The sequence below is a fragment of the Grus americana genome, chromosome 17 (assembly GCF_028858705.1).
Source record: "Grus americana isolate bGruAme1 chromosome 17, bGruAme1.mat, whole genome shotgun sequence".
NCBI classification, from domain to species: Eukaryota; Metazoa; Chordata; class Aves; order Gruiformes; family Gruidae; genus Grus; species Grus americana.
In genome coordinates, this window is record NC_072868.1 from 15,729,950 (window position 1) to 15,742,102 (window position 12,153).

The 12,153-nt window shown below is 45.0% G+C and overlaps 1 protein-coding gene across 10 annotated transcripts in view; it reads left to right on the forward strand.

Moving 5' to 3' along the window:
* Positions 1-1,210: 1,210 nt before the first annotated feature.
* Positions 1,211-12,153, forward strand: part of BCAS1 (brain enriched myelin associated protein 1) — a 55,403-nt gene continuing 44,460 nt past the window's right edge. Inside the window, exons 1-4 of one of the 10 annotated variants that reach the window (XM_054845552.1) lie at positions 1,211-1,280; positions 1,872-1,961; positions 6,660-6,733; positions 6,843-6,924. In XM_054845552.1, the coding sequence (XP_054701527.1) occupies positions 6,665-6,733; positions 6,843-6,924 (151 nt within the window). In that variant the 5' untranslated portion in view covers positions 1,211-1,280; positions 1,872-1,961; positions 6,660-6,664. Of the gene's footprint in view, positions 1,281-1,332; positions 1,962-6,659; positions 6,734-6,842; positions 6,925-12,153 lie in introns of those variants that run through there. The other 9 variants (XM_054845555.1, XM_054845556.1, XM_054845550.1 and 6 more) reach the window with 9 other exon arrangements.

Consider the following 12,153-nt stretch of genomic DNA (forward strand, 5'->3'; position numbering starts at 1 on the left):
GGGAATCCGAATATCCACTCATCCTTCCATGCACTGCTGCGGTGGTGGACATATCAGGAGCTCTGTTTTCATGCTTATAGTTTCTTCATCCTCCTCTGAAGCACCTGACATCATTCACAGCCAGCACATCACCCTTGTTACAGACCTGTTTCCGTTTCTTTATCATGGCTAATTACGGCATTATATTCAAAACCATAAAGCAACGCAGAAATAAAAGTGCCAGCTGGATGATATAAGCAAGTCATAGGGAAAAAGATCGCAGGGATTGCGATGATATTGCAGTTTATTTGGATCTTGAGACGCATACTGTGCAGACAATGCACCACTTGAAACAAGCTGATTAAAATATTTGAACACTTGAAGCTGACAGAGAAGTGATCTATGTACACCAGGCTTGGATGAAAGGAAGCCTAAAGAGAACTTCTGGGAATCCCCAGCCTCGGGATATTTCATTAATAATTTAGGAGAAGTTGACACTGTGCTTTTAGCATCCTCACATCGTGACAGTGTGAACAGGATTGCTGCTGCCACCCGCTGTGCTGGGGAGCAGCGTGGTGTCTCTCGGAGCTTTGCAGCAGGAGCTCCAGCCAGTCCCCACGCTGGTTGATGGTATCGCCCTGGGTGAGCCTTTCACAACTCTTTGCTATCGCTTTCTCAAACTATAAAACAAGGAATTTTTTTGTTGGTGTTACGACAGCCTGTGGGAACCCCGGTTCCCAAAAACAAGTTTTATTGGCTGAGGTGGTGTGAAAATTCAGAACAAAAAGCCTTTCCCTGCTCCAGACACCCCCAGTCTGAGCGTGGGCTTAGTGACTCACGTAAGGGAGCAGTAAATTGGGACAATAGGTTAAAAATATAAACGCTTAGTCAGTTTACACGTTATGGAAGGATAGTAAGATCCACTTTGACTACAGCAAACAGTCATATCATTAAATGTACTTTGGGGGGGGCGTTCTGCCATTGTGGGAAAAATCCGTATTTGGAAGGGGTTTTGGCTCTTCGGCACAGCGTTGCAATTTCCAAGAGCATCCATGTCAGGGTGCCCCAAAGCCATAAAGTCAGGTATGCATTTGAACAGGTTTGGGTGGCCAGAACACTCAAGAACAGAAAATATTTTGAGAAGGGCTGGGAAGGAGGACTACCCCACCCCTCCGTGTGTTTGCACCCAGTGTTTGAGAGCACTCCCTGGGCTGATTGCAGCCGGGGCTGGGCGAGCAGCTCCTCGCCCTGACCAGCTCCAGCTCCCGGGGGTGCTGGGCGCCCCGGCTGCCCTCCCCCAGGTAACTCCTGCTGCTGCTCTTGGTTTGGCTTTTCTTGGGTTTTGCTCTTGCTCGTCCTCTGCTGCCACTTCTGTCCCACGCTTGAGTAGAGCCCTACATGTGCTCTTGAGCTAAATGATCTTGGGAGCTCCTGCAAGTGCTTGGCTTCTTTCGTTTGGCCTTTCAAGTGCCCGGTATAAATGTTCCCTTTTGGCATGCTGGCTTTTTCTGCAAAAGGACAGAAGAATAAGAAGACCAGCTTTCTGACAGAGCATTTCTACCAGCCGGGTTGGGATTGTTCACCGTTGTGGCATTGTTGAACTGTTCCCTCCCTGAAAGCCCAGGGTGTGAATGTTTGAACTATTTTGCTTTTCCCATTTGGCTACAGTGCAGAGTGGCTGAAAGAATTGTATTAAAAACTGCCCCTAGAGCCTTAAGGACTGCAATTCTGCGTGTCCTGGATGCACGGCCAGCTGCCAGGTTGCTATTCAAATTGTTCTTGGGTGTTTCTTGTTTGCCCTGGGGTGAGTCATCTCAATCCTTCCTTCTCCTGTCCCTTCACCACTGTCTGTTGTGTGTCCACTTCTCCTCCTCACCGCCGACAATGCTCAGATCCATCTGTCCCCTGGTTTCATCATACCCAGCACGTGCCTGAGCTGTCTTTTTCTGCAGGAGAGCAGTTGAGAGCCGCACTGAAGGAAGGTAAGGAGACTTTCTAAAACCCTATCCTATGATGAGTTCTGCCTTGTCTCCGCTTGAAACAGAGCGGGAGCTTCTGCCCTTCTAGCTGGACACTGACGGACACGTCCCCATGTTCGCCTCTTCTCCAAGAGGCAGGATAAGGGCCAGGGCTGTACTAAAGAGGAGCCAGGGCAGGCTGCTTTCTGCACGAATTAACGCCTGCGAGGTCCTTCCTCTGCCTCTGGAATATACGCGAGTTAATATTTAAGTCCTTCCCCGACGCTTGCAGAGTGGACGTATCTATAATGAAATGAGACGCAAAGAGAACAAAGTAAAAAGTTGATTATTATTATTTTGTGATGGTTAAGTACAACATATGGCAAGTTTTAGTGAAGAATTAACTGGGTACTTTTTGTATTAACAGACACTGTGACACAGGCGATTGTAATATTCTGGGTTGGTCAATACATTTGAAAGGTCAGGCGTATCTGGCTTTTGCCAGAGTACACAGTAGATCATGGATTTTGTTGTAATTTTCTCTCAAAGCTTTCACTGCTCTGCCAGGACCAAAACAATGATTTTTGAGAGTGAGAGAAAAAGGAGGATTTTACCAAGCCTTGAGCTCATGCTCGGGGCACACTACAGTTCATATAACATTAAAAAAAAATCTAAAAAATACAATTTTCTTTTGAGTTATTTTCTGCATTACAATAGAAGCAGTGAAGCATAATTTGGGAACGGAACTGTTTCAGAGCTGTGTCTGATCGGGAGGCTGGCAGCGCATGTTCATTTTAAACCAGTCGGGCTGCATTCCAGCTGGTCTGAATGAGCCCCCCACAAGGATAATATCCTTGAAACTTAATCGAAAAATCTGTATCTAGAAAGGAAGCCTAAGGATGACAATGAGCTTACTCCAGTTCCTCTTGACTTCTAAGGGTTCTCTTCTCATTTTGAAAATAAAAGTGTTCTTGCATCAGGATCATCTCTTTTCCGCTCTCAATCCTTGAAAATTGTCTTTAAATGTTGTCAAACCTCCTCTCATAAAACAGACATCTTGCCAGCAACCCCTCACACGTCTGGTGGAGGTTTGCTCCATACTCACAGCTTACTACAGAGATCAGCGTTGTGCTTTTCAGACGTAGAACCAAGGACACAAATAGGTCCTGCCCGGTGGTTGTACCGCTAATAAATAACCATGATTAATAGCCGAGACAGACCAAAACCACCCAACGGAGAGACCAAGTCAGCATCCCAAGAGATAGCGTAGGGTTCTCAGCTGGACAGAGGTCCTCAGTGGTTGACAGCATCCGATTCCGCCTGCTAGGAACAGGCGTGTGGCCAGACCCTGGGAGGTCCCCAAGACTGGTGGTTCTCAGGCAAGTCCCTGCACGCTGGGAGCCCTCAGCATCTTTTTAAAGCCCACTTGCTTGTGTGAGGGCTTCAGCTGGGTGACGAAATGGGGCTTGGTGCTTCGCTTTTGGCAGCCCACATTCAAAATGGTGGTCTTTGTAAACGCGTTGGGGAAAAAAGACACCAAATGAGAGCCTTGCGTGAGTCCCTTATTTTTCCAAAAACCTCCTTGGCTCCACATTTAATAGTTTTAGCTTCAAGAGAAGGTGTTTCAAATGAAAGAAAAAAATGGATGAGTTCACATAAACTAGAGTACCGAGCGCTTGGGGAAAAAAGTAACCATTTCATGTTAATGACCGAGCTGGAATTGCTCGTTTATGCAAATCTAGAACCGCATATGGGTGCAATCAGATGCAACAGTCTCCGCAGCAGCAATTTCTAGATGTGATGGCAGAAGCGAATAGCTGTGACATTACTTGCTTGGCAACTTGAAACTCTGCCAGTTTGATACCATTTTGTATGTGTGTGCTATCACTTCTGCTGATACCCGCTTTTGTCTATAGGTGGCAGTGACCTTTCATTTTTTCTGTAAAATAAGGCAGACGCATACCTACATACGTGTCTTCCTAATTTTACTACAGGATCTGGGCCAGGGCCGTGAGGCTGTGCCACTGCCTGAGCTCTGTACCCGGAGTGATGGCCACACACCGGTCCCCGTTCCTCAGTAGCCACTTTGCCCCAGAGCACGCCAAATGGGCAGTTGTAATCAGCGCAATAAAATACTCAGTTACTGTTGTAAGGAGGGAAAAAGTCTGAAGACGTATATATGTGCATGGTGGAGAACTCTGTCTGGTGTTTTGGGATCATATTCCCAGAGGGTTATGTAGCAAGTTTGTCCCATTTTCAGCAAAAATCACCTCCAAGTCTTGTCCAGCTTTCCATGAGAGAGAGGGAAAAATCTTTAAAATTTCCACATGACCACCGTGTGTGTTTTATTTCAGTGAGAATTATAAACTTGATTGTAGAAAATGGGTAATCTCTCCTAGAGTAAAATATGCCAGAGATCAGAGCCTGTGATCTCTGCTCTGCATCAGTAAAAGATAACTTACTTGACGTGAGTAGAGCTGCATCAACAGGAAACCAGAGTAATTGAGAATCAAGCTACAAATCATTGTCAAAATAAAAGAATAAAACCCAAGGAATTTGCTTCTCTTACTCCCCGCAGATACGTACTGATTTTACAGCACATGTGAGAAAGGAAGCACGTAACCTGCAAATATTCCATCCTCTGCTTAAGTTGTCTCTTGGCATAAACCAGGCGGCCTTGTGAATGGAAAACAAAAGTAAATCCTCCAGATTCAAGCAGATACTAAATTTACTATCGAGACTAAGCAGGAGGATTTGAATCTTGTTTTCTTCTCTTCCCATAGGATAATACTTAAAGTTGCTAGGAAACAGCATTACATAGCGAGGACAAGAGGCCATTGTACATCCATGGGGAAACGTTGGCTGTTTTCCACCATAAATCAGAAGTTCTGATTTATAGTGGAAATATCAGCTGAAAAGATAAAACCCCTGTGAAATAACTCTGCACTCTGAAATCGAGGTTCAGTCCTACAGCCGCTACTTTTGCGGCGATTCTCAGCAGCACGACCGCAGTTCACGTTTCAGCATCAGCGGGGGCCGCTCAGCGTCCAGCGCAGCACTGGGCACTGACAGAGAACAAAAACCATCTCTGGAGAGAGGCCTGGCTTGGATTTCACCTCAGCTAGGATGCAGCATAAAATAGAAACCAGATCTGGACCATCCCTGTAAAGCAAAGGTTTGCAGATTGGGGTTAGCAAAAGCCCGCGGCCAGCCTCGCTCTGTAACCCGGAGCCGGCAGCAGCCCCGCGGGGCCGTGGGCTGGAAGGAGAGCCGCCCCCGGCCCTCGCGTTCAATTTCTACTGAACGTGATTTAGCAAAACTACGCTTTTCCTTCTCTTCTCCGCTAGCCAAGGGCTGTTTAATTAAAACGCTGAAGCAGTTGCTCTCATCCACGCCTCTGCAGCTTCACGGATCCATAGAGGCGTAAACCAGAGCGCTAATAAAAGAGCAGAGCTCTTGTCGCCCATGGTGATCCCCGTGGTGGCTGGGCAGGACATCCAACAGGATGAGCACCGAGGCTGGAGCTGTGCCCAGCCCGCTGCCTTCTCCTCTTCGGAGACCTTCCTCTTTCAAGGTGTGGCTCAGAATAACTTGTCCTTATTGTTTATTTGTGTAGCTTTAACAGTATATAAACATATATATCCTGAGCCAAAGTCAATAGGAACCTTCCTCTTGACTTCAGGCTGGTTTGCCCTTCAGCCATGCTGCAGGGAGTGTGTTTGGCCCCAAACGATTTACAGTCCTAAAGCACAGTGAGCTCAGAGGGTACCTACATGTATTTTAAGTTAAGGGGAAGAAAAAAAAAAAAAAAGAAAAAGAAAACCAACCAAAAACCCCCCCCACCCAACAGGTTTATGTGTAGTTGTACATAGGAAGGAGGCTAAAATGGAATCAAGCGCACTGCTCCTGAAACACAGTTTAAGGAAATCAGAGCAGTTTCGCCAAGTGTTGGGCTGTCCAATGGCCCGATTCCCCAGCTGGGATTGTGCCTGGGTTGCAGTGAGAGCAGGGACCCCCGCGGGTACGAACGTAACAAAGCCATTTTAAACCGACCGGCTTGGACGTCAGCAGTGCTGCACCCGTGGCAACACGAGATGCTCGAAACGCACACCCAGGGCCCTGGCGAATGCCGCGGTGGCTGGTTCACGTTGTCTCTGCCTGTCTAGAGCAGGTCCCACACTTCCACAGCCACAGGCGAGAATTTTCCCCAGAGGATTTGTTGTACATAACTACCTGACATACAGGGCCTAATTTTCAGAGTTTACATCCACAATTTCTTTACATGCTGCCTCTTTTCTCTCTTTTTTTTTTTTTTAAATGAAAACCAAACAAAAGTATAAACCCCCACCAAACTGCTGTAATCTATTCATATATCTTGGTCTTTTTCACTTTATTCTGCTGCTCACTCCACGTTACTATCTATTGAGCCTTAATGAATGATGCAGGTGTGATTGCACCCAGTTTGCCCCACCCAACAAGTTCGTTAGGTAGTTTGCACCATTTTTAGCGAGCAGCTGTGAGCCCCAAGCAGGGCTGGGGAGGGCTGGCTAGGGCAGCCTGAGGGGCAGGGCCGTTGGGAAAGCAGGCAGGGCTTATCAGGAATTTAAACAGCCTGTCAAAGCCTGTCACCATTGGCTGTCTCTTAATTTGAATTAGGCAATAAATTCATATTAACGAGAAAGAAAGGGCTATTTGGGTTTGGTTTTCCCCTCTGTGTTACAGGAGCGATGGGGAATACCATGAGTGTCCCGGAGGAAGCAGAAGACGACAACGCGTGCACAGTAAAGAGCTATCAGGTAACGGAGAGCTGCCCGCTCTCATCTTCCCTGCCTGTTGCACATTGCTGCTGCTTTTCAAATCCCGCGATGCGCCCAGTCTGAAGAACTGTATTATTTGCTCTTTCAGGCTCTATCTGAATCTCCTGACAGCATTAAGAATGGATCTGTTGCGTTTGTTCAGACTCACTCTGCTGCAATGAACGGTGAAGGTACGTACTGGGGAAGGGTGGCACGTTTGCACCTCCCCTGCCACCAGACAGAGGGAGGTTTATGCTGGAGCAACAATAAATACTGGTGCATAGTCTCAAATTAAAAGATGATGCCCTGTTTCAGCTCTTATTTGTGAATCAATACCTGTGGCTTCTCAGAAGCTTGAAAGGTTGAAGATAAAAAAAGAGTAAAATAGGAAAATATGTCCAAAGTCCTCTGGAAGCTGCTGTTACAGTATTGAGTGTAGCAAAGGCTGATGGCATCACGTGAGTCCAAAAGAAATTAAGTTATTAGCATAAATTATTTAAAGTCCAGAGTAATATTAGGGAAACAAAAGCAAAAAGAAGGGAGTTGGAAACTGGTTTGGGGGAGCTTCTTCTAGTGACTGCAATGAAAGACATTATTTTGAAACATTCTACATGCCCTCAGCCTTCTGGGGGTGTTTTGAGCAGTTTAACATTAATAAAAGAAAATTTGGCAAAACTCTTTGCAAGTTGGTTACAAAAAAAAAAAAAGTAAAATATAATCCGGGTCATAGCTATGTGTTCTCATCCCCAAGATTGTAAAGTCTTAGAAACTACCTCTGTGGGTTTTTGTGAAACCATAGTTCTGATACTTTCAGTAGCAACTTCAACAAGTGATATGATAAAAATGTGAGCGCCTTCTTGTTCATCTAAACTTTTCTACCTTGTTCTCTGATTTCTGGTCCTGTGTTCCTGAGTAGGCGCATTGCTTCGACTTCAAAGACACCAAACAATTATTTGCTGACAATGAAATATAGAGAGATACACGTTTTTCTGTCCTGTTTGTCATTTAGAAAAAGTGAATGGCTGGCAAAATACCATGAGGTGGCAGGCACGATACCTGCAGCGATGACGTTACACCGTAATTGCCTCTGGACCCGAGGGTTTGCAGTGAAATGCCAATGCTGATCCTGAGCTGGGCTTTAGTGGTTTCCTTCACATACAGAAACCTACCTTGCTCTCAGTTCAGAGGCAGGCGACCCCCTTGAAGGGAGCAGAGTACGTCTAATCTGCAGTGAGATCTTCGTAAACAAAATTTAACTATGTCAGCTGCCGCCGTTTGAATTGTAGAGAGTTTAGGTGTAGCGCAGTAATGTATAGAGCCAGGTAAGCGACAGCTGGGAATGCAGCACGGCTGACAGCGTTACTGCCAAGAGGTCAGTCCTATTTACCAGAAGTTACTCAAAGTGTGTCACAAGACCAACGTAACCCTGACCACCTCTCTCCCGTTACTGTTACGGGGTGTATTAGGAGTTACTCGACTACTGCCGGGGCAACCACAGCACTGGGGGCTCGTTCTCGCGCTCTCTGTCCACTGATGAATCCAACTGATCTGCCCCCGTTATACGTACGCCGTGGGTGTCAGTGCAGAAGTTGAACAGTGTCTGGCACAGCGTAGCTCTTCTTGCACACTGCTCTTCTATGCCATGCAAAGAGAGGAGAGAGAGAGGTCTCAGGTACTTTGGGGTGTGGTAAATCACCACTCGGGGCACCCTATTTCAGAGCGACTTGGGTGGTGTTCATAGCCAGACAGCAACCGGGTTCTGCAGTGAGCCCACGAGGGCAGGCTGGCCCCTGTGCTCCCCTGGCAGCCGCTGAGCCCGCTTCCAGCGCTGGCGTCCTGAAAACCTGGTGCGATCTGTATGGCCTGAGCATTAAAAACTTGATCCAAGTAGTTTTGAGAAGTTATCTCCACGTATCCATGGGCAACTGCGCTCATCCACAGACATGCGTCTCTCGCCTCACCTTTCGGTGCCTCATTAATTTCTCCTCCCACCTCTCGTTGGCTTTGGAGCCTTTCTGAGCAGCATTGAGGCAGCACCCGTCTGGAGCAGCGCTGCTTCGGTTCACATCTCTGCAGATTCGGCCGCGTTAATTTTACCAGTGTTTTCCTTGCTTGGGACTTCCTCCTGTTCTCAGAATACAATAAAACCCAACAATTCTCTCCGATCTCCGCAAGGAAAGAAAAATATTATTTTATTGTTCATTGTTAAGAGAACCCTCTCAGCCTGTTACATCCAGTCAAAAAAAAAATCTAAGATTAGACAAAAATAATCAAAGACTGGCATGGAAATATGCAGATGGTACTGATTACTGCTCAGAATCCCTGTTCCATGGGTAATTTCCTAATGCCATCGAGCTTTAATAAGGCAGTTTAAACTGTTGCCTACTAGAAAATAAAAGCCTGTAGCTGTGTGTTTCTGCTGGTGTAAACCAGCAGAGTTCTGGGAAGTAAATAAAAACCAGATGATTTACACTGTCTGAAGACCTAGAAAATAAGTGTACATCTTACTCTTAACATATAAAATGAAGCATATGGCATTGTTTTACTTAAATGGATTACCTAATTAATGTAATTACTAAATCCATTTAAGTAGCAAGTTGAAAAATTGGACTGTCCTGTGTTGATATTACTCCTATTTTAAGTTCATTAATGTTTAAAAAGCAGTTAAAATCATTAACTGTTTAGATACCACTGAAATATCGCTGGTTTCTGTAACGTAATCAGGGTCTTGGTGAAACAAAAGTGCAAGCGCTGTTTGGAGATAGATGTTATTCCTACAGAAAATGTAGTTGATAGTATTTCTAAAATGAAATAATGCAAGGAATAGTATTGTAATCCATTTTATGGTCATAAAGAGAGCACTTCTGGAGCAGACAAAAGAGCTGCAAAAAGGGCAAGTGAAGCAAGAGGATTTCATTAATAGCGCTGGATGTGTATTTGTGGTCTTTGTCTTGTTAGTTTGCATTTCTGTGATTGCCAGTGATCTCACCATGTGCTGTGCATTAAACGGTATAGTTGATAAATGAGTCTATGAAATCTATATCTGCTAATATAATGAAAAAAGAATCCAGAGAGTTAACTTAATATGACCAGAGGAAGTAATGTTATTTGGAAGAGTCCCGTCACCATCTGCTTCACATCTGGGTGAGCAGATTGGCGACTGGTTCCCTACATTTGCTGCTTCTGCTCAAACAGGCTGACAGATGTGTGGACTTTGGGATTCTTTCCATGGCTTGCCTTTCCTGCTCCTATGGGTTAGCAGGGATGCAGACACTGCACGGCGTGCTAGCATCCACCTTCTCCTCCAGCAACGCCACGTGAATAGCGGCGGTGCCCTTCCTGCCACTTCGCGACGTGTTGCTCTGCAAGTAATAGGATAGCAAATCTGATCCTGACTTTTCCTAATGTGTTGCGTTGGCCTTTTAGAACCTCAAATAATGTGAGTACTTGGTGGAAAACAGGCGAAGGGAAAAGGGCCAGAACTAACAGCTGTGTATCCGAGATTTGCACTACATGGAGTAGAAACGTATCAGGACAAAACGGGAAAAATTATGTTTGTATTTGGTTGGCAATTATGTGCAAATCCTTAAACCAGTGAGCAGCTTACTAATGCTCGTAAACAGAAAGATTGCACAAGAAGGAAAAGATCAGTTAAGATGCAACTCCTCTGTTCCAGAGGATAAATCTGATCCAGGAAATCCTGCTGCTAGCCAGCATCTAACAGAAATGGGTGTATTGCAATAACTCTGTGTGCCTGTAAGGTGTGAAACACAAGGCATTTCAGTTTGGGGGTTTTTTTTAAAGAATGATCACTACTATTCTTGCTGCTAGCTTCTCTTTCTGTATTGCCATTATTTCCAGTAAATCTGTTAGGTAAATTACAATGCTGGTTAACTTAGTGAAACAAAATTATTCTTAGAGCAAAAATGTACCGTCAATTTTATTTGTATGGAATAGTCGAGCGAGATTGCAAAAGAATATTAGTACATGTTTTCTTTTTTAAGAAAGGGGGGGAAATGCCTTATTTTAGAATTCTCTAATGCTTCTGAAAAGTCAGTCATTTAGTCTCATCAACAGTTTTTGGGCATTTCCCACACAAACACAAGATACACTTGGAGATCTGAAAATTCTACGTCTACCTTAGCGTTATGATACCAAGTCTGTTGTAAATATTGGAAGGAAAAATTAACCTACACGATATCTATAAACATAGATCCGAAATGTAAATTAGAAAACTCACTCTTTTGTTGCTAGGTATTTAGATTTTTAAGCCTAGTATTTGCTGCAATAATTCATTCAGGGCTATTACGATCCGTCATGCTGGCCTACACTGATGGACTTCTTGGTGCCAAATGTTGCCTTGTAGCCCTTAATGGCTCCTTCATGGCCATTAAAATCTATTGTCTCCATGATTGTCGGAACTCCAGGGAAGGAGACAATGCTGTGGTACTACAATTACATTGCTAAGCAAAAGATCTGTTTGTAACTGGCTTGTATTCAAAATAGTCAAAGATGCTAAAGCCACCTTTGTAGCCGATGGCCTGCTCAGTTCAGTTAAAAAAAACAAACAAACCCTGATTTTTTTCTAGGTGTGAAACACAAGGCATTTCAGTTTGGGGTTTTTTTTTAACGAATGATCACTACTATTCTTGCTGCTAGCTTCTCTTTCTGTATTGCCATTATTTCCAGTAAATCTGTTAGGTAAATTACAATGCTGGTTAACCTAGTGAATTATTGTCCAAAGCAACAATATCAGAAAACATTTTCTCATAGTATTTATTTTATGGCATGTTCACATGCTAATGGCCTACAGGAGATGTCTATGCTGAAGACCTTGCCAGTTCAAGTTGTTCCTCATTCAACAACTAAAAATGACTCGCACTATGGAAAAGTCAGTAGGATAAATGGCAGGAGGTGAGAGGCTGCCTACGTAAGACATCCCGGGACCTTATTTTAGATGTTCCCTACACGTAAGTATTAGCTGCGAGGGTGCGTATAAACGCTGAAACCAGCCTAGCTATCAAAGGCTGAGGAAAAGGTGCCAGCTTTACATCCTTCAGATGCTGTCTTAACTCGGGCAAATTCAACGTCAAAAATAGATGCCTACCAGTACATGGCTTAGGCTGCTGCCAGGAATTAAAAAAGCAAACAAAGCTTCAGAGCAAATCAGGTTACGGTGGAGAAGGGGGAAGGCAATCTGGGGGCGCTGGGCAGAACTGCTTTTGGTCCCACTCGAGGGAGTTCGGCTGCCATCTGCTTCGTGCGCCAGGCCGAAGTCTGGTTGTGTTCCCAGCCATCAGCCAAAGCAAAATCTGCTGACGAAAGCCGGGGCAGCCTTTTCGTTTGTCAGACTGGCGGCTCTGAACTTCCTTTCCTGCCAGTCGCATCCTCGGGATTCCTGCCCGCATCTGCCGTTCCCT